Source organism: Mytilus californianus, unplaced genomic scaffold, assembly GCF_021869535.1.
Source record: "Mytilus californianus isolate M0D057914Y unplaced genomic scaffold, xbMytCali1.0.p SCAF_4, whole genome shotgun sequence".
In the NCBI taxonomy this organism is placed as follows: domain Eukaryota; kingdom Metazoa; phylum Mollusca; class Bivalvia; order Mytilida; family Mytilidae; genus Mytilus; species Mytilus californianus.
The window spans coordinates 34,353,432-34,377,377 of NW_026262690.1; the positions used below are offsets into that span (position 1 = coordinate 34,353,432).

A 23,946-nucleotide genomic window follows, 5' to 3' on the forward strand; every position below is an offset into this window, starting at 1 on the left:
AATCACTTCTCTTTTTGTCTATGGCCTTTCGTTTATTTAGTTCATAGTTTTAGACTTTTGGATCAGAGATATGTTTGACTTTGATCTATTGCTTCTACGTAGAGTTGTAGTAGAGGACGGTACCATGGACTGCGAAATATTTGGAGAACCACCCGTTGCCATCCTATTTGTTTTTCTTTATGAATCGATTTTTTTCAGTGAGAATGTTGTAGCGTGGAAAGCCCACGACTGACCAAAAAATGATGAATTCTTGTTTTGATGACTAGTTTATAGGTTGTTGAAAGGAGTTTAGCGTGGAAAGCCCACACTTACTCCGAAGATATTTTTCTTGAAGAGATTTCAGTACCAACAGTCTCGTGTAATTTGATTTGTTGTTCGTTTCAGCCGGACTTTTGATAAGAGAGTGTTAGGATGAATACCATCAGTGTAAAAGTTGAAATTGTATACGTGTCTTTGACAACTATCTCTGTGTTTGCCTTTCTTGTATTTTGGATTTCGATATAGGTCCAGTGAGAAGAATGGAGAATGGCTCCCTATACCAGTGTTTATATTGTCATTTTCTTGATTTACGGTGTCAATTTGGTTCCAAAGTATGTTATCGTTGTCTTTATATTCTGTATAATTTTGATGACCTTTTGATTTATTGTAAAATTCAATTGAGTAGTGTGGAATTTTCAGAATAGTATACCTAACTTCTGGGAAGCCTGATAGGAAGTGACCAATTTCTTGAAATTTCTCACGGAGGTGGATAATGGAAGAATCTGATGTTGACCTATATTAATTTTGTGATCTCTCTCTTTGACGGTTAAATCGCAGGTACCAAGCCAGATGTAGATCCAAATGTTACCAAAGTGTCTTATTGCTCTATTGATATTTCGTTTCATATATTGAAGACCATCTGCTGTAGTATATCCAGAATCACCCCACCACTGGATTTCTTTTTTCAACCGTGTTATAATTTCTTTGGTTATATAATTGGTATCCCTTGCTATCTGCTAGTAGTATTGGAGTATATTGCTTGATCCCATGTAAATTTGGAGTTTCAGTCTAAAAATCTCTCGAGTTTTGATGTTGACATATGTGACTTAAGTTGTATGAAGATGGATTGAGGTATAGCGTGGAAAGCCCACGACAGACCAATTATGATTAACAAGTTCTAGTTATATGCCAATATGTGGACAGATTATCTAAAGAAATTCAAGTTTATATATATAATTCCAATCTTTAGGATGGATAATTACACTTTAAAGATGACAATCACTCTGGGTACACAAGCCCCCCCCCCCCCTCTAATAGGATGCTTTAATATAAATATACGAAGCCTGTATTTGTGCGAGGTATTAAATAAGGAAAACGGCTCTGGTTCAAAGGTATGACGACACAAATATAAATGCAAACGTCTACAGGAAAAATTCAATAAATGTCGATGAGTACGATGAAAATTTTCAAAAGTTTTTAAAGATGGCGGTCAATGGCAGGACGACAAATGCCAAGCCGCGTAGAAAAAAAGTTGACTGGAAGTTGGTGTTGGAATTTGCAAAGACGAATTTGCAAAGACTGGATCTATGCATTGCATGCTAAAAGAGCCCGGCCAACTTCTGGAAAACAAATGAACAATCATTTTTAAAGTTCTTGGTGCTTAACAATTCCAGGTGGCTGTCAGTCATGGGAATGTAACAAGTATTATACTACTTATGATGTATATACTTAATTAAATATTAAGCGATATAGAAAATTACTTCTAATTTAAAACTATAACTAGAGTATGTGAATATTAATGACCCTCGTAAATAACCTTGTAGATCTTAAATTGTGATAATGACCACTACTGTTTTTAAAACTAATCTTTAGGAGAGTTCTTTACCATTTTAGATTTTAAGATCATATAAACTATATTTGAAACCACACAAGTACATAATGTTACCCATTACTAATACTGAATAGTAATGCATAACACTTTTTCTTTAAGAGAATTTTACAAACAAGCTACATTTAGCTTCTGATAAGCTGTATTTTATCCATTTTTAAATAAATGTAAAATTTTGTAAGCTCACGTCAGTCTGAGTATGTGTAGTGTAAATACAAGTTCCTGTTTTTTTTTAATTTTTTCCTATTCTAACTCTGTTACTGTTATTATTTAAATTTAAACTAAAACATAAAAAAAAAAAAAAAAAAAATGTTAACAAAAATTTTTAACTTGATGATAACGCATTTTTAAAAATTAACAATTTTTAAATGCGATGACCTAACCCGAATAATTCAGCCCCTCCCCGTGATCGACTCTCCCACTCGCGTTAATGTAGCCATCGTAGAGCAGTGAAATATAACGACTGAATTATTCGGGGTAGCGGTGACCCTGCAAATAGGGTGGACATCCTGAAGAAGAAGTTGGTCGGGAAGCTGTCTATCTGGGTTATAATATGTACAACGCGGACTATAAATAAAAATTGTGCAAGTGTCCACTAAACAAAGTGCTGAAACTAGAAAAAAAGGTGCTCTAAATCTTCTCTCTTCTTTTTCACACGTCTGTCTTTCTCACGATTATCTGTTTTGATTCCGCGTTTCCGGAATTTGTCCAAGTTATTCCCTTACTTGACTAGAGTATTAGAAATCAACATGGCAGAAAAAAGAGAGTCGGGTTAGAATGTTTTAATATTTTGTGAATAGTGAACTATTTAGTGCGACTTAATTGATATAAATTGAAACCAAGCACAAGTTTCATTTAAATAAACGACAGCTATGTTTTTAATTCAAAATTTAAAAAAAGATCCGGCACAAGTCTACTCTATAATTTAGTAATATCAGAGACATATATGTCTCTGGTAATATCAAGGATTTGTATAGTAAGTATACTATACAAATCCTTGGTAATATATGTCCTTGGTATTATCAGGAACATATATATTGACATACTTTTCCTAGGTATTATGTGTCTGCACTCCTCATGATCTTTGACACAGGTACTTGTGGACAACGTCTTTTTGGGGGTTATGGCCCTTACTGTTAAGGAATAAGGGGCCAAAAACACTGTGATACATTTTCTGATTTCTTGACCAATTTCAATGGGGTTCAAAGTCTTGAATTCTTTGTGTTCTTAAATATGCTGAATCTAACCGTGTATTTGGATTTTGGACCTTGTTTTTAAATTGGTCCACATTGATGTCCAAAGGGTCCAAAATTAAACTTTGTTTGATTTCAACAAAATTGAATATATGGGGTTCTTTCATATGCTGAATCTAAAAGTGTATTTAGATATTGGATATTGGACCATTATAGGTAAATGTCCAATTTTTAATTTTTAAGTTCTTGGACCACATTCATTTTGTGTCAGAAACTTAAGACCTGTAAGGGTTACTTTAACTGCAAGCAAGGTTTTACACCAATTTTGTACAGTCGAAACCTTGTTGTGTCGAAAACTCGGCAAAATTCCCGTTTAATCAATGTATCTTAACCACTGATGAGTCGAACTCAATGGAATGGAATTCTCGGTTAAGTTGAATAACTTTTATAATCTGGTCGATGAAAAATTAATATGAATTTACCTTGATGTCTCAAAGTTCTAATATAAGAAATTTCAATATATGCAGACTTAACTGTGATAAAATTTCAAATCGGATGTTTTTCTTATGTAAGCCAAATATTTTCATAAGATGAAAGCCGTGTAAACATACTTGTTTGTGTAACAGTTAAAATGACAGGTTTATGGTTACACCCCACTTCTATTGTTATACTTCATAGTTTCTATTTCTGAAACAAGTGTAAATTGAATAGATCTATTGTTACGAATAACAATGGATTTTGACCACAGGGTGTGACGAGCGGGGTTTCCAGAAACCCTTGCTTCTACATCCCAAGAACACTGTCCATTGTTATTCATTACAATAGAAATTGATTATTAAGCAGTTAAGCTGCTTTATGCGAGCACCCTAGATTTGTGTTCTAGCCAATAAATGCTGAAATATGTGCCATTGTTATTATCTGGCTGGCTATTATGTTATTTATAACTAATTGAACACTTTTTTCATACTTTTAATTCTGGAATACAAAAAATATGACCAGAAAAACCTTAAATGATCGTCGAACCACCCAAAAGTTTTGAAGTTGCACATAGGAAGTAGTGCTCAATAGAAATCCTTATGTAGTTTATTATCCCCTGTGCTTTTGGCCAAGATGTCTAAGAACAATTGCATGAATTATTTCATCGCCGAAAATCTCTAATTACAAGTGGTTTACAGTTGCCAAATGGCACAAAGCGCAGGAATATTGTATAACGGCTTTGACTAATATGACACGGAGTTGAAGTCTCAGTTGGCGGTAATTTTAACTTCGTCGACAAAACGTAAATCAAGGACGTTTTAAATTTGGTGATTTCTGATAATAATCATTTTGTTCAACCGCTAGCTTTATACCGAAAATCGCCAACATGTTAGGTGTAAATCCGAGTAAATCGTATCTGACTGACAAAAACAACATTGAAAAACAATGGATGCCATAAACCGGAAATGAAGACAATTATAATACCGGATCTAATTCCGGGGGCGGATAAGGGTAATTCCGGGTTTGCCGATCAAATACAATAAAAATATAATAATTCCAGGCATGAGACAAAATACATCTATCATGATGAAATATAAACTCTAGAATTGAAAACCTAAGATATATTGAAAAGAAAGAAAAAGCAGGAAATATTTTATACAGAAACTCAAAATTACTTTTAGTTCACAAATTTTCATGTCAAAAACCTGGGAACAGTATATCTATATATGTCAATATATATGTTCCTGCAAAAACCAATAAAATGTGACAGTATTTTCCTTATCATTAATAAATATTGATATTACATGTAGATGTTTTTATTGTTTAAACATATTACTACAATTCCATGAGGTAATTTCTTCTCAATTTTGAAGGGCCTATAAACATGATAAAATCTGGAAGTTTCTTACTTTATTTTCACAGAGGAACTAGCTAATATAATATATAGTGCAACTAGATATGATACACTTAAACAGTTTTGAATTTGAACTGTTTAATATAATGGTATAATTAGTAATAAATAATCAATTGTTGAGACAACACACCCACCCACAGTGATACCCTCAGCCTCCCTCAGCCTTCCTAATACAAAAAAAAAAGATTATTTGAATTCATAAATTAATATACAAGACAATTACATTTATTATTAAACATGTTAAACGACAGTGACACTGACAATGAAACAAGCTAACTTAACACCAAAAGCACATTAAAGTATCTTACTGAGTTATGAACTATTTCAAGTAAAAGCAGGACCTGGAATTTAGGTTGTGGACCTTTCAGTTTGGAGTGTCAAAGGTCCTGGACTGTCCAGTACCAAATGTTAATTTTAACCCCTGCATTCACAGTAAAGCGATTTTGACGTGTATTGCAATTCCAAGTAGAATTTACTTTTGGACATTAAACGTTTCGAAAAGCGTATTAAACTAATTCAAATCAGTTAATAATGTGAATCGAATTCGAATTATGTGTAAACGCAGCATTGATATATCTAAGAAATGAAGAATATTAAAAAAAGATGGACAAAATATTTGTATTAAATTTGTTGCAATTTTTGTCTTGCCTTGACAGAGTCAAAAAGTGAGACATATATATATATATATAGGCATATGCTGTTTTGGCGGAATCAACAATGTATTAGTTTGTGATTTTGTGATAAGGTCTGGTTTCTGGTAGGTCAATGATATTTGGTAAGTAGTTGTGTTAGCATAGGCACATCTCATTACCATAGAGAATATTTGACCCCACCCCCTTAGTCATGGTCTATTGACTTTGAAACTCTGCATAGTTTAGATGTATATGTTTGTGATTAGTCAGTTTAGGGGGAACCACTAGTGGTAGGTCAATGATATTTGGTGTGCAGTTGTATAAACTTTTTCATTTCTAATTTCCATTGAGATTATTTGGCCCCGCCCCCTCAATCATGCTCTTTTTACTTGGAAACTTATGTTACTTTGAAATTTCATTTATTAGTTTTTGATTAGGTTACTATTAGGGAAACCAAAAGTGGTAGGTCAATGATAATTGGCATGTAGGTGTAGAAGCATTAGAACGTCTCATTTCCATAGAGGATATTTGGTCCTCACCCCTCAGTCATATGCATGATCTATTGACTTTGAAACTTTTACTTAGTTTACATGAATGAGTTTGTGATTATTATGATTATGTCAGTTTAAAATTACCAGTAATTTTAAGTCAAAGCTATTTGGTATGCGAACGTATTGGTATTCAAAAGTTTCATTTCCATGGATATTATATAACCCCACCCCCTCATTATGGTTCATTGACTTAGAAATTGAATTTGTGTTAAGGTTTGTTTAAAGGGAACGACTTATGAAAAGTCAATGGTATTTGGTTTGCAGTTGTACAAGCATTGGCACCTTTCATTTCCATAGAGATTGTTTAGCCCTGTACCTTCAGTCATGGTTCATTGACTTTGAATATCACTTACATGTTAAAGTATTACTATTTTAAGTGTAACATTTGCATTATCAAAATAACAAATAGGCAAAACATATCGTTGCGTTAATAGCTTATTATAGATTAGACATGTGTAATTATTATAAAAATAAGGAGATGTGGTATGATTGCAAATGAGACAACTATCCACCAAAATTCAAATGAAGTGGATGTAAGCAATTACAGGCAACCGTACAGCCTTCAAAAATATATGTTGCATCATTGCTAGGCCATTATAACAACATCAGCATTTCTTGTAATACTAGAATACAAGAAAATTGCACCATTTCAGATAGTTTCAGGTATGATTTGATAATTGTGCATAGTGGCACCAGCTGATCCAACTAAAAGCGCTAATATGGCATATTCAAACTCTAGTACATAGTGGAATTAAACCATACACCACTGTTGGACACCATAATTGAAATTATTATTCTGAAAAGAATATTCCTCCATGCAGTCTGCAACAATTAGCAAAACCTATACTGCATAGTAAGATATAAACGACCACGAAATGACAAATGTAAAACAATAAAACTAAAGCAGCCTGATTTATGTACAAAACAATTATGAAAAATAAATATGATATACAGCAACAATCAACAATCACCAAATTACTGGGTCCTCACTATGGACAGGTACATACAGAATGTGGCGGGTTAAACATGTTAGCTGGCACAAAACTCTCCCCTAACATGGGACAGTGTATGTGCATAATCTCAGACATTAAATCTTTAAAAAATAAATTGGAAATAACTTTTGAAAGTGGTAGGATTGGATAGCAGAAACATTACGGTACAAACATTATTTGATACTTGAGAAATAGCTGAGATATATAGATTCCACCACTGCATCGAGTGTGATACGATATTTATCCACTGGAGACAGTTAAATTTTCAAATTTAAAACGCGAGGCTCACCGAGCGTTTTAAATATTTAAAATTTAACTGTCGAGAGTGGATAAATGTCGTATTACACGAGATTTGGTGGTGGAATCTGTTTCTCTAATGATTTTCAAACAATATGCAGGCAAACTTATTCCTTCTTTTCGAATGATCTGTAAAAAGATGTGTTCTTTCTATGTGACGTCATCAGGCATGGTCGCCTTTTTTCATGCCGTCACAATAGGAAATTCAGAGGAAAGCAAGTAAATTCGACGTCATAATCGGATTTTAACCAATGAAGAACTGAGATCAAACGAACCACACGTTGATTAAATTTTTTTTATACAATGGGTGCAGAAAGGGATAAATTGACGAAGAATTAGAGAAAAATATTTTCATCCATTCTTCCATAATATTCATCTTAACTTCTGCCAAGTTTACCTTTGATTTTTTTAATTAACTGCCTATAGCGCCTTTGGTGCTTTGATTTTTTAAATAGCATGAACATAAGAAATTACTAATAGTGTTCACTACAAGTTGTTTCAAGATATTAAAAAAACACATTTTAGGAAATTCCAATAAAGAAAAAAATATTAAGCATCTATTTGTAATAAAAAAAAATCCTTTAAAGGAAAAATAATTTGATTGATAGCGTTGAACACTAAATAAAAATGTTCGCAATTTGCGAAAAAAAATTTCTTAAAAAAACGATGTTAAAATGGTTGCTCCCTAAATACTCCTTTGCTTGAAGGTAAATTTTTGATTTTGATCCCAGCCATATGTCTCTATTCTAAAGCATTGATTTTTAAAAAAATCAGGGATTTTTACTCCCGGACCCCCTCCACCCCCCCTCCCGGATTGCCCCAAAAAAAGGAGTTCCTAAATATTCAATCTGTATTTTTGTATGTTGAGCGTGTCTGGTCGTTGGGTTTCTAATCCAGACACACCTATCCCTCATGAATGTCTGTTTATTCTCGAGAAAAGGGGGGGGGGCATCTTTTTATACGTCAGCAAAAAATTTTTTGGGATCATATAATGGTATGATGTCGTCGTCTGCGTCATCGTCTGAAGACACATTGGTTTCCAGACAATAACTTTAGTTTAAGGAAATGGATTTCTATGAAATTTTTTAATAAGGTTCAATATCACAAAAGGAAGGTTGGGATTGATTTTGGGGATGATGGTCCCAACCGTTTAGGAATTAGGGGCCCAAAACAAGCATTTTTCTAGTTTCAGGATAATAACTTGTGTATAAGTATTTCTATTGCTCTGAAATTGTACCACAATGTTTAATACCACAAGTAGAAGGCAGTGGCGGATCCAGAACTTTTCATTAGGGGGGGCCCGCTGACTGACCTAAGGGGGGGGCCCGCTCCAGTCATGCTTCAGTGATTCCCTATATAATCAACCAAATTCCCCCCCCCCCCCCCTGGATCCTATGGAAGGTTGGGATACATTTTAGGGGTTATGGGGCCAACAGTTTAGGAATTAAGGGCCAAAAAGGGGCCAAAAACAAGCATTTTTCTGGTTTACAGACAATAACTTGTGTGTAAGTGTATGGATCTCTCTGACATTGTACCACAAGGTTCCATATTACAAAGGGAAGGCTGGGATTGAGTTTGGGGTTAATTGCCCCAAACATGTATGAATTAGGTGCTAAAAAAGGGCCAAAAACAAGCATTTTTCTAGTTTACAGACAATAACTTGTGTGTAAGTGTATGGATCTCTCTGAAATTGTACTACAAGGTTCCATACTACAAAGGAAAGGCTGGGATTAAGTTTTGGGGTTATTGCTCAGAGGGGGGTTTCAAAAAGTTGGTGGGGGGGGGGGGATTTTTTTAAGGGATTCATACTTTTTTTTCAAAATTTTTTAAATTTCAAATTTTTGAAAAGTTTCAAGAAGAAATCTTCAATTGCACAGTATTGCGCAATGGATTTATCAGATCTTTGACCACATTTATTTTGTGTCAGAAACCTATATTATGTCAAAAATTTGATCACAATCCAAATTCAGACAGTATCAAGCTTTAATATTGTGTCCAAATTTGCCCCAACTGTTCACCAGGATTTAACGGGAATATGCAAAACAGCAACTTTGACATTTGTAAAATCTACTCACTTGTCAAAGTTTGAACGAACATAGCCAAAGTAAGGTTACTAGTGGGGTTTCATGTAAGAAAAAAATATGTTTTCTTATAAATCATGGTTTAATTTTGTCAATAAATATGCTATCCGTTCTTTTTCATTTGATAATCAATGTTAACAAATATAGGGTTTAGCATTGGGTGTAAGCTTAAGTTAGTTATACACCTCGAGATACGGCATGTCTGGATAAGAAACCCCTCCAGCCGTCGGGGTTTCTTATCCAGACACACCTATCCCTCGGTGTATAACTATTACTGAACGGTATTTAACACCTTTGTTGATCGTCTAAGCGGAACTTAGTGTGATGAACTTATTTTATCTGATGTAAAAACAAAACGAAATCAAATGACCCAAGCCCAGATGAAAGGACTCATTTGAATTAAAATTCATTAATTACAATAACTAAAAGGATTTGGACCATTAGGACAAATTAATAATAATTGAATGCAAAGCAGACGACCCTCATCAGTGATCTTTCAGGACTTGTTACGTTTCGCGAGTAATTCCATGATTCATAGTGACAAACCTTTGTAAATATTTGTGTATTGATTTAATTTGTGAATGTTTTGAATCTGTACTTGTGTGTTTAATTATCATGATGGAACAGAAAATATGGAGCTTGAATACACAATCATACATGTAATTGTCTTATCAAAAAAAGGCACAATATTCAAAATATCTAGTTTACATAAATCTCATACTGTATTTCATGCATTCAAAATTTATTATGACACAATTTTTAACCGGATTTTCGAAGGAAATATTGGTTATTTAAATGGTGATGTACGGCGGGCGGCTGCCAAACAATGTCAGCACAATTACATGAAAATGCTTTAACAAATTTTTTCAAATTTAAATATGTTGTTTCCTGGGACTTAATGAAGGTTATGTTGAATTTTCAAGATATTAGTATATCTCTTTTGTGAGTTATCGCCATTTTTAATATCCAAAAGTGGAATTTTTAAATATTTTACTCTTGTTATCTTATTTATGACAAAGCATAATGTCTTATCTCACAATAAAAATTGGAGTGACAGATTTATTTGAAAATTATCTATTTCCTAAGTGGTAATGATTATAGGCTATATTATTAGACATTTTGAAGTTATTGCGAACCCAATGAAAGTTTTCCACAGTGCCATCTCTATCTTGACCAGGTATTTAAACTTTTGCAAGTTCACCTGTCCTATTGAATAAATACAATAGCTATTGTTCTCTGTGTAGTTTATTCTCTGGGACCTTTAAATTTCTTCTAAGAGAAATCTATCATTCATTGATTAAATTACCTGAGTAAAAAAAAATTCTTATATATAGACAAAAATACTTTTTTTATACTCATTAATTGTGTGTGATGGTGTATTTATTCAATATTAATAATATATTTTCATGCAGTTTAATATAAACATTGATTCAATCATAAAAAGTTGATTTCTAACAAAAGTTTTATCAATGTTCCTTTTGAAATTTGATTTTTTTTTGTTTAGTTATAGAATACATTTAGAAGATCTTTATTTGAAACATCATTATTTTCAAGTTCTTATTCATGTCAAACATTTTTTTTTTTAAGGGAACACTGTTGAAAGTTTTGTCAGAAATCAACTTTTTATGATTGAATCAATGTTTATATTAAACTGAATGAAAATATATTATTAATATTGAATAACTACATCATCACACACAGTTAATGAGTATAAAAAAAGTATTTTTGTCTAAATATAAGATCATTTTTTTATTCAGGTAATTTAATCAATGAATGATAGATTTCACTTAGAAGAAATTTAAAGGTCCCAGAGAATAAACTACACAGAGAACAATAGCTATTGTATTTATTCAATAGGACAGGTGAACTTGCAAAAGTTTAAATACCTGGACAAGATAGAGATGGCACTGTGGAAAACTTTCATTGGGTTCGCAATAATTACATTATTAATTATTAATTAGATCGGGGTTATATCTTAGCATATAATATCATTGGAGTGACAGATTTATTTGAAAATTTTCTGTTTCCTGATAAGATCTGTAGGACTGTATATATAAAGTTTGAAATTTACTAGTAGGACTGTATAAATGAAATTTGAAATTTACTGTTCATTATTAGACATTTTGTAGATAATTAAGTCTCCCTAAACCATATATATTCTTACCCCCACCCCTTTCAATTTGAGAATGTGCTTTTATTTGTAAATGGTTGAGATCCCCACCCCTAAACCATATATATTCTTGTATGGGACAATAAAACAAATCAAATGAAATATTTGGGGAGTCCCCGGGTTCACCCCCACCCCCTCCTGTTTGAGAACTTGTAAACGGTCAAGATCCCCTCCTCTAAACCATATATATTCTTGTACGGGACAATAACACAAATCAAATGAAATATAGGGGAAGTCCATGGGGGTCACCCCCACCCCCCTTCTTTTTGAAAACTTGTAAACAGTCAAAATCTCCACCCCGAAACCATATATATTCTTGTATGGGACAATCAAACAAATCAAATGAAATACAAGGCGAGTCCCCTGGGATCACCCCCACCCCCTCCTGTTTAAGAACTTGTAAACGGTTGAGATCCCCACCCCTAAACCATATATATTCTTGTATGGGACAATAACACAAATCAAATGAAATATAGGGGAAGTCCAGGGGGTCACCCCCATCCCCTTCTTTTTGATAACTTGTAAACAGTCGAGATCCCCACCCCGAAACCATATATATTCTTGAATGGGACAATAAAACAAATCAAATGAAATTGAGGGGTAGTCCCCTGGGGTCACCCACCCCCCTTTTTTTGAAAACTTGTAAACAGTCAAAATCTCCTCCCCGAAACCATATATATTCTTGTATGGGACAATCAAATGAAATACAAGGCGAGTCCCCTGGGGTCACCCCCATCCCCTCCTGTTTAAGAACTTGTAAACGGTCGAGATCCCCACCCCTAAACCATATATATTCTTGTATGGGACAATAACACAAATCAAATGAAATATAGGGGAAGTCCAGGGGGTCACCCCCACCCCCCTACTTTTTGATAACTTGTAAACAGTCGAGATCCCCACCCCTAACCCATATATATTCTTGAATGGGACAATAAAACAAATCAAATAAAATTGAGGGGGAGTCCCCTAGGGTCACACCAGCCCCCTTTTTTTGAAAACTTGTAAACAGTCAAAATCTCCAACCTGAAACCATATATATTCTTGTATGGGACAATCAAATGAAATACAAGGCGAGTCCCCTGGGGTCACCCCCACCCCCTCCTGTTTAAGAACTTGTAAACGGTCGAGATCCCCACCCCTAAACCATATATATTCTTGTATGGGACAATAACACAAATCAAATGAAATATAGGGGAAGTCCAGGGGTTCACCCCCACCCTCTTTCTTTTTGATAACTTGTAAATGGTCGAGATCCCCACCCCTAAACCATATATATTCTTGAATGGGACAATAAAACAAATCAAATCAAATGAAATTGAGGGGGAGTCCCCTGGGATCACCCCCACCCCCCTTTTTTTGAAAACTTGTAAACGGTCAAAATCTCCACCCCGAAACCATATATATTCTTGTATGGGACAATCAAACAAATCAAATGAAATACAAGGCGAGTTCCCTGGGGTCACCTCCACCCCCTCCTGTTTAAGAACTTGTAAACAATCAAGATCCCCACTCCTAAACCATATATATTCTTGTATGGGACAATAACACAAATCAAATGAAATATAGGGGAAGTCCATGGGGGTCACCCTACCCCCCCCCCTCCCCTTTTGATAACTTGTAAACGGTCAAGATCCCCACCCCGAAACCATATATATATTGTTGTATGGGACAATAAAACAAATCTAATGAAATAAAAGGCGAGTCCCCTGGGGTCAACCCACCCCATCCTGTTTAAGAACTTGTAAACGGTCGAGATCCCCATCCCTAAACCATATGTATTCTTGAATGGGACAATAAAACAAATCAAATGATATATAGGGGAAGTCCATGGGGGTCACCCCGACCCCCCTTCTTTTTGATGACTTGTAAACAGTCTTTTTATAAGGGCCATATTTCTTGTGGTAACATCATCTACAAATTTTACTTTATTTCTTAGTTATTTTTATATGACCGCAAAAAAATTTTGCAGTTGTATATTGGTATGACTTTTGCGTCGTCGTCGTTGTCCGAAGACACATAGGTTTTCGCACTCTAGCTTTAGTTTTAGTGAATGGATCTCTATGAAGTTTTACCATAAGGTTTAATACTACAAAAGGAAGGTTGGGATTGATTTTGGGAGTTATGGTACCAACAGTTAAGGAATTAGGGGCCAAAAATAAGCATTTTTGTAACTTCCAGACATAACTTGTGTGTTAGTGTATGGATCTCTCTGACATTGTACCTCAAGGTTTTATATTACAAAGGGAATGCTGGGATTGATTTTGGGGGTAATTGCCTCAAATTTTAGGAATTTGGGGCCAAAAAAGGGGAAAAAAACAAGCATTTTTCTAGTTTCATGACAATAACTTGTGTGTTAGTGTATGGATCTCTCTGAAATTGTACTGCAAGGTACCATACCACAAATGGAAGGCTGGGATTGATTTTGGGGGTAATTGCCTCAAAATTTTAGGAATTAGGGGCCTAAAAGGAGCAAAAAACAGGCATTTTTCTAGTTTCCGGACAATAACTTGTGTGCAAGTGTATGGATCTTTATGAAATTGTACTACAAGGTTCCATATCACAAATGGAAAGCTGGGTTTGAGTTTGGGGGTAATTGCTCTAAACGTTTAGGAATTTGAGGCCAAAAAGGGGCCAAAAAAACAAGATTTTTTCTAGTTTCCAGAAAAAAAATTGGGGGGGGGGGGATTTTTTTTTCCCCTTTTTTTTCTTTAAAATTTTCCATTTTAAATTGGTTATTTCTGATTTATATATCAAAGCAAATAATAATGATATGGTTTGAATAGGTAAATTAAAAAATGTTTAGTTCTTAGACCACATTCATTCTGTGTCAGAAACCTATGCTGTGTCAAATATTTAATTCAGTGCTGTATCAAGCTTGAATGTTGTGTCCATACTTGCCCCAACTTTTCAGGGTTCGACCTCTGCGGTCATATCAAGCTGCACCCAGCAGAGCATTTTATTCTGTTTAATTATCATGATGGAAAAGAAAATATGGAGCTTGAATACACAATCATACATGTAATTGTCTTATCAAAAAAGGCACAATGTTCAAAATATCTAGTTTACACAAATCTCATACCGTATTTCATGCATTCAAAATTTATTAAGACACACTTGACCTCGGATGAGACGAACCTCGGATAAGTCAAATACTTTCTTCCGATCCCTTCAACTTTGACTTAACAAGGTTCCACTGTATGTGTTAGCTTGAATCACAGGCAGAGTAGGACAGCCATATATTGCTTTCATTCAATGGATGAGTCTCTCATTGTAGGAAGAGTTAAAGATCTTCAGCAAAAAAGAGTTCTGGATGATGCTGCCCGTAGAAGAAGACAGAGAAAAGCGTTGGAGGCTCTGGAGTCTGATAACTTTCAAGATGATCCACATGCTGATTTGAAAATGAGCAAAAAAGCTCCTAAATTTGAAGAGTCAATGGAGGCAGGTAAATACTCATACATTGAGTGAGATTTTGGTAGTCCTAGTATGTAATACACATTAATTCAAAAGGTTAAATGCATACTCCTCTTTAGTAGTAATTCATTGTTATTGTCTAGTTTGATGATACAGTATTTGTCAAGATTCTACAAAGTAACGAAAGTGAGACATAGACGTGCTGTTTCTGATGGCGGCAGTGTTGTAAACATGATTAATCATTAGGTAATTTTTAGGGGAACCACTTATTGAAAGTCAATATTGGGCACCATTTGTATTTGCATTGGCACATCTCATTTGTTTAGTTTAAATGTTAAAGTTTGTGATTAGGTCAGTTTAAGATGAACCACACATGGTTAGTCAATGATATTTGGTATGCAGTTGTATTTGCATTTGCACATCTCATTTCAATGGAGATTATATATATGGCTTTACCACTCAATCATGGTTCATTAAACTTTTGCATATTTTACATGTTAAAATTTGTGATAAGGTCAGATTAAAGAGAACAACTAATGATAAGTCAATATTTATCAAATATGGACTTTTGACGAGGTCAATATATAACTTATTGACTGAGTGAAAGTCATTAATTTATATATTACATATATGTAAATAGTGAATTATGGAAATGGACTTCAATGTTCTTCTGTGTATTTTACATTGTATTTTGCAAGGTATTTTAATATTGACCATCAAATTGAATATATATATATAATAAATAGAAACTTAGCATCCATAGCCTTAAAAATAGAATCAAGGCTTCAGGTACATGGAATACCCTTTGAATCACATGATCGTAATAACCAATAAATAAAGAAGAATGCTACATCATATGTAATATTATTTGGTATGCAGTTTTATCAGCGTTAAAACATCTCATTACCAAGGAGGTGATAATGCTCTGGTCCTTAAGTCTATATAGGTATATTGACTTTGAAACTTTTGCATAGTTTCATGTTAAAGTTTGTGATTAGATCAGACACTTGTTAGGTTAAGGGGAACATTTACAAATAAGAAACATCATAACTGCCTTATACTATTTACACTCATCAAAGGTGAACATCCATTATGATATTTGTTTAGTTTGTATATACATGTATACATCATATGCTTTTGTAAGTGTTTTTATCAAGTAATGTGTGTATATATTTTCACAATGCATCCATGAAAATTTGTTATTTTCAGTCCAACAACAGGGATCAGGTACCAAAAGACAAAGAAAAAGTAGGAGTGACCATTTCAAGTTTAGATACAAGAAAAGTTTTGCTGCTCTTTTAGAGGAAGATGTTAGTATATATTGTGCACAGAGTAAATAATGAGACCATACAAAATTAGATAGCACATTTTCTTACTTTTTTCAAAAGTACACATAAGATTTTAAAAAGGGGAAGATGATTACCGGTATACACATATTAGCTGCCAAGAAACAATAATGATATTTGTGTATATGAAGTCTCTAATTATTAGTTTACACTTATGTGTGAAGTAAGGGTCCTGAAATTTATTACAGCAGTTTTGTCCTTTTTCAGCGATTTATATTTGAGTTTCATGTAAAAGTTTACTTGAGACACCAGACCGCCTTAGTGTTTTCTTGGTAGTGTGCTTCCAAAGTGTAGGTTGTTGTGGGTTTGATCCTCAAATGAAAGACTTAGAAGGAGTATAATGTTCACAAAGGATCAATATTGGCCCTATAGTTCTGTGAAATTTGAAATTCAGTAATAATGGTAAACATCTAATGACAAAATATATAAAAATATCTTGACTAATACATCAACAAGTTCTGATGAGATCGAACACTTATGATGACATTAAATCACATCTGGTGTCTCAAAATACAACCACATCAAATACCAGTAACACTAAACAGATTACATCAAAATTACAAGGAAAATGCTATAGAAAAAAATTAGGTCTTATGCTAAGATGACATACAAATTTAAATTTTTTTGCTTATATATTTATCTAAGAATAATTAGATTAATGATTTCTTGCCATATTTTGATTTTCTTACTTTCCATGATGAATTCCAGCAAAGATTTGAAAAAGAAGGACCTTCATATCTGTCTGCACAAATACCAGCATCCAGATTTCCTGAGAGACATTTTTGTGCAGTCTGTGGATATCCTTTTTTATCGATTGTTTTGGATTGAATATTGCAAGCATTCATTTGGATGAAGCACATTAGAATTAACAATTGGTACTTACTCCCAATGGAGAAAAATATATTTAATATTTCAACAGCACAGACATTTTTATTGGGTATTTCCAAATACATAAATATACTTTTTGTCATAATTGTTAGGTATAGCATTGATAAATGATTAAGAAAGTTTTTTTTATCATTAAGTTAAAGATGATTTTTTTGATACTTTTCAATATTTAATACTCATTAGAAAATGAAATTCAATTGGACTTATCAGTCAATACATACTTGATCATATAAAGTATCCAGTTCAAATATTTTGAAGATATTGGAGCAAACTAAGCATTGTTTTGCACTTTTTATGCCCCACCTACAGTAGTAGAGGGACATTTTGTTGTCTGGTCTGTGGGTCCATCAGTCTGTCCACCCTGTATCAGGTTAAAGTTTTGGTTTGAGGTAGTTTGTGGTCTTCAATATGACACATGTTCATTATTAAGTAAACTGTCTACTATATATATGGCAAATTAGGGACTTGACCCAGATTTCATAGTTGGCTGAACATGGAAATTTGATAGTATGAGTGGACCATGGTATTCTATAGACACACATTCTTTTTCATTAGATACTATAAGTTATATGGTTTGCTACTGACCCCCTACGGATCCATAGAGGGTTAGTAAAATCCATAGGGGGTGAGGCCGAAGGCCGAATCTCCTATGGATTTTATTCACCCTCTATGGTCCGTAGGGGGTCAGTAGTTAACCGTATAACGAATTTATCGCCCGCGAGACTTTTTTCCGCTGTGTTTTGTAGAGAAGTAAACAATTAAACACAACAACATTAATAGATGACGTCACTATTAACAGTAGACGTGATGTCATGAACCCCCTATGATATTTACTAACCCCCTACGGATCCATAGGTGACCACCACGTGACGGCGTTAAACCAATCACAACGTGATAATTTACCGGCGGTGCGATAATTCATTTTAGTTACCCTTTCCTGGAGTAACAGTCAACAATAAACTTAAATTGTCATTCCCTTTCAATTTCTAGGTAGTTGTGTTGCCATTGCTCTTATAATTCTTTATGTTTGCATTGGTTTCATAGCCTTTTAAATTGGGCTAACTTGTCCTTTCTAAATTTTATTTGTTTCGGCATAATTATTTAAGTATTGATACTTTTATTTGCTATTACAGTACTGATATTTACTTGCTAAAATGTTTTTTTTTTATAGATTTCTAAGAAACCCTTTAAACAGTTTCGAAATTGCATTAATATATATATATATTGATATAAATCATCTTCAAAGATTCATACATTATTACTTTTTAAAAAGTTATTAGTTTTCCTTGACTATTGTAACATTTACCTCTAATTACACATGTGTACAGTGTGGTGCAAGGTACTGTTGTGTGAGATGTTTGGGGACACATCAAGATACAAGGTGAGCATTAGTAAAATGAAACGTGTAGGGACACACAAAGATACAAGATGTGAATTGGTAAACATTAAATGTATGGTGACACACCAAGAGCATTGGTTAAAAATTAGGTCTTTGGACAAATCAAGTTGAAATGTGGGAATAGGTAAAACAAAATATGTGGGGGCATACCAAGACACAAAGTGAACATTAAAAAAATGAGATTTGTGGGGACACACCAATATACAAGGCGAACATTGATAAAATGAGGGGTCTGGTTGGGGGCACACCAAGATACAAGGTGAGCATTTGTTAAATGAGATGTGTAGGGATACACCAAGATACAAGGTGAACATTGGTATGGGTTTTACTCATTGTTGAAGGCCGTACAGTGACCTATAGTTGTTAATTTCTGTGTCATTTGGTCATTTGTGGAGAGTTGGCTCATTGGCAATCATACCATATTTTCTTATTTTTATACGACCGCAAAAATTGAAAATTTTTTGGTCGTATATTGGTATGACGTTGGCGTCGTCGTCGTCGTCGTCGTCGTCGTCGTCGTCGTCGTCGTCGTCGTCGTCTGGCGTCGTCCGGCGTCGTCCGAAGACACATTGGTTTTCGCACTCTAACTTTAGTTTAAGTGAATGGATCTCCATGAAATTTTACCATAAGGTTCAATACAACGAAAGGAAGGTGGGGATTGATTTTGGGGGTTATGGTTCCAACAGTTAAGGAATTAGGGGCCAAAAAGGGGCCAAAAATAAGCATTTTTGTAACTTCCAGACAATAACTTGTGTGTAAGTGTATGGATCTCTCTGACATTGTACCACAAGGTTCCATATCACAAAGGGAAGGCTGGGATTGATTTTGGGGGTAATTGCCTCAAAATTTTAGGAATTAGGGGCCAAAAAAGGGGCAAAAAACAAGCATTTTTCTAGTTTCATGACAATAACTTGTGTGTAAGTGTTTGGATATTTCTGAAATTGTACTACAAGGTTCCATATCACAAAGGGAAAGCTGGAATTGAGTTTGGGGGTGATGAATCATAAGGGGGTTCAAAAAATTTGGGGGGGGGGGGGGATTTTTTTTTTTCTTTTTTTTTCTTTTTTTCCTTTTTTTTTTCTTTTAAAATTTTCCATTTTAAGTTGGGTATTTCTGATTAATATTTAAAAGCAAATAATAATGATATGGTAGGAGATACACACCAAACAGGATGTGTAAATTATTATATAATAAGTATTGTGCAATAGCAAGAAATTTTCAATTGCACAGTATTGCACAATTGCAAGAAATCTTCAATTGCACAGTATTGCGCAATAGCAAGAAATCTTCAATTGCACAGTATTGCGCAATAGCAAGAAATATTCAATAGCACAATATTGCGCAATAGCAAGAAATTGTCAATTGTACAGTATTGCACAATAGCAAGAAATATTCAATTGCACAGTATTGTGCAAAAGAAGATACTTCGTATAAATTGCTTATTTCTTGATCAATATCAATGGGGTTTTATTCTTGAATTCTTGGGGTTCTTTAATATGCTGAATCTAACCGTGTATTAAGTTTTTGGATTTTGGGCCCCGTTTTTAAATTGGTCCACATTGAGGTCCAAAGGGGCCAAAATTTAACTTTGTTTGATTTCATCAAAAATTGAATTATTGGGGTTCTTTGATATGCCGAATCTAACCGTGTATTTAGATTCTTAATTTTTGGTTCCGTTTTCAAATTGGTCTACATTAAGGTCAAAAGGGTCCAAAATTAAACTTAGTTTGATTTTAACAAAAATTGAATTTTTAGGGTACTTTGATATGCTGAATCTAAACATGTATTTAGATTTTTTATTATGGGCCCAGTTTTCAAGTTGGTCCAAATCGGGGTCCAAAATTAAACTTTGTTTGATTTCAACAAAAATTGAATATATGGGGTTCTTTGATATGCTGAATCTAACCATGTATTTAGATTTTTGATTTTTGGGCCCCGTTATCAACTTTGTCCACATTGAGGTCAAAAGGGTCCAAAATTAAACTTTGTTTGATTTCATCAAAAATTGAATTCTTGGGGTTCTTTGATATGCTGAATCTAACCATGTATTTAGATTTTTTATTTGTGGACCCGCTATCAAATTGGTTCATATTGAGGTCAAATGGGTCCAAAATTAAACTTTGTTTGATTTCATCAAAAATTGAATTATTGGGGTTCTTTGATATGCCAAATCTAACCGTGTATTTAGATTTTTAATTTTGGGTCCCATTTTTAAATTGGTCTACATTAAGGTCCAAAGGGTCCAAAATTAAACTTTGTTTGATTTCAACAAAAATTGAATATATGGGGTTCTTTGATATGCTGAATCTAAACATGTATTTAGATTTTAGATTTTTGGCCCAGTTTTCAAGTTGGTCCAAATTGGGGTCCAAAATTAAACTTTGTTTGATTTCAACAAAAATTGAATATATGGGGTTCTTTGATATGCTGAATCTTACCATGTATTTAGATTTTTTATTTGTGGGCCCGCTATCAAATTGGTTCATATTGAGGTCAAAAGAGTCCAAAATTAAACTTTGTTTGATTTCATCAAAAATTTAATTATTGGGGTTCTTTGATATGCCAAATCTAACCGTGTATTTAGATTTTTAATTTTGGGTCCCGTTTTTTAAATTGGTCTACATTAAGGTCCAAAGGGTCCAAAATTAAACTTAGTTTGATTTTAACAAAAATTGAATTTTTGGGGTTCTTTGATATACTGAATCTAAACATGTGTTTAGATTTTTGATTATGGGACCAGTTTTCAAGTTGGTCCAAGTTGGGGTCCAAAATTAAACTTTGTTTGATTTCAACAAAAATTGAATATATGGGGTTCTTTGATATGCTGAATCTAAACATGTATTTAGATTTTAGATTTTTGGCCCAGTTTTCAAGTTGGTCCAAATTGGGGTCCAAAATTAAACTTTGTTTGATTTCAACAAAAATCGAATATATGGGGTTCTTTGATATGCTGAATCTTACCATGTATTTAGATTTTTTATTTTGTGGGCCTGCTATCAAATTGGTTCATATTGAGGTCAAAAGGGTCCAAAATTAAACTTTGTATGATTTCATCAAAAATTGAATTATTGGGGTTCTTTGATATGCCAAATCTAACCGTGTTTTTAGATTTTTAATTTTGGGTCCCGTTTTTTAAATTGGTCTGCATTAAGGTCCAAAGGGTCCAAAATTAAACTTAGTTTGATTTTAACAAAAATTGAATTCTTGGGGTACTTTGATATGCTGAATCTAAACATGTGTTTAGATTTTTGATTATGGGACCAGTTTTCAAGTTTGTCCAAGTTGGGGTCCAAAATTAAACTTTGTTTGATTTCAACAAAAATTGAATATATGGGGTTCTTTGATATGCTGAATCTAACCATGTATTTTGATTTTGGACATTGGACCATAATAGGTAAATTAAAAAAATTCAAGTTCTTAGACCACATTCTTTCTGTGTCAGAAACCTATGCTGTGTCAAATATTTAATCACAATCCAAATTCAGAGCTGTATCAAGCTTGAATGTTGTGTCCATACTTGCCCCAACTGTTCAGGGTTCGACCTCTGCGGTCGTATCAAGCTGCGCCCAGCGAAGCATTTTATTATATTGATAAAATGAGATGTGTGGTGACACACCAAGATACAAGGTGAGCAATGGTAAATTGAGAAGTGGGGTGTCACACCAAGATACCAGGTTAGTATTGTAAAATGAGATGTGTGGTGACACACCAAGATGAAAAGTGAGCATTGATTCAATGAGATGTGTGGGGACACACCAAGATACAAGTTGAGCAATGGTAAAATGAGATGTGTGGGGACACACAAAGATACAAGGTGAGCATTGATAAAATGAGATGTGTGGGGACACACCAAGATACATGCTGAGCTTTGGTAAAATGAGATATGTGGGAACTCACTAAGATACAAGGTGAGTACTGTAAAATGAGATGTGTGGGGACACACCACGATACAATGTGAGCAATTGTTAAATGAGATGTGTGCTGACATACAAAGACACATGCTGGGCTTTGGTAAAATGAGATGTGCTGGGACACACCAAGTTACCAGGTGAGTATTCGTAAAATGAGATGTGTGGAGACAGAAACCCAACTGTAGTAATTCGGAAAAATCATGCTTTTCTAATTTATCTACCCCCACTCAGCAGAGTCAGGGGTATATAGGATTCCTCATGTCAGTCCATCTGTCCCTCTACCATCACACTTGCTTTTTGAAATTGGTTGACATTTTTTAGGAATATTAGGACCACTGCAGACAGGTTAATGTCGATTTAGTTGTTTCAGTTTTACTGTTCCAGAGTTTTAGAACTTGATTGTTAGAAAAATTCAAAATTTTGTGGATTCCAGATAATAAATACTGATTTAAATTTTAATGAAATGTTTTGGACCACTTATAACAGCTTAAGTTCTCTTTTCATGTTTGAAATGTGGTACTTGATTGTTGGAAAATCAAATTTGGTGGTTTCTGGATGATAAAAAGAGCATGACTTTTTACAATTGATTGAAATTTTAATAGTTTGGATCACTAAACAGAAGCATTTTTCCAAAAACTTTTTAGCCACAGTTAAACTCCTTTATTATATGAATTTACTTTTTCTGTCTTTTCAAAATTGAAATAAATACTTGTAGTTTTGTTTAGTTTTCTTAACATCAACATTTTGGTGAGCAACTGACTCAAATTGATATAAACAAAGGTCTGAAACAATGGTCATCATTGCACTGTCCCGTTTTCATCATATATATAGAATTGCACTAAATGGTACCAATGAATATTTGAGGGTATCCAGATATTATACATATATACTGCCTTTGAACTATGATAAAAAAAATTACATCTTATAAAATTTCACAATATGCTGCTACAGGAACAAAATCATACTATCTCAGTTGCTGTGATCACTAGATCACCTCTAGTTTTGCATTATGATAATAAGAATCTTTATTTTATCATGTTCAGGTGTTTGAAGTGGACAGCTTGAGTGGTGATTTGGCAACTACATGTATGCAAAGAACATTCCTGATGAATATGCTGAAAAGCTGATGATTAAATTAGTTAATTCAAGCACTGTAAAGGAGAGATCTGGCCAGGCAACATTGACTGGTTGTAATATCATTTGTGACTAGATGTAAAATGTGCAGGTGACTCAAAGAAAGAATATTATGGAAATTGTTATGTAAACAAACAGTTCATATATCAGCTGGCCTGAATAAATGTATGGTGTACAATATAA

At 33.9% G+C, this 23,946-nt stretch overlaps 1 protein-coding gene across 1 annotated transcript; it reads left to right on the forward strand.

Annotated features, from left to right (window-relative positions):
- Positions 1-2,602: 2,602 nt before the first annotated feature.
- Positions 2,603-23,946, forward strand: LOC127737956 (zinc finger HIT domain-containing protein 1-like). Its single transcript, XM_052248927.1, has 6 exons — positions 2,603-2,638; positions 14,949-15,116; positions 16,295-16,395; positions 17,140-17,228; positions 18,620-18,700; positions 23,673-23,946. Exons 1-6 carry the CDS (start codon positions 2,617-2,619, stop codon positions 23,692-23,694), a joined length of 483 nt encoding a protein of 160 aa, XP_052104887.1. The 5' UTR covers positions 2,603-2,616; the 3' UTR covers positions 23,695-23,946.

Bases quoted from the DNA above. Each gene is read 5' to 3' on its own strand.
- LOC127737956 (XM_052248927.1), top strand. From the start codon at position 2,617: ATGGCAGAAAAAAGAGAGTCGG. The intron at 2,639-14,948 runs GTTAGAATGTTT...CTCTCATTGTAG, and splicing joins GGCAGAAAAAAGAGAGTCGG to GAAGAGTTAAAGATCTTCAG. The intron at 17,229-18,619 runs ATATCCTTTTTT...GACTATTGTAAC, and splicing joins CATTTTTGTGCAGTCTGTGG to ATTTACCTCTAATTACACAT.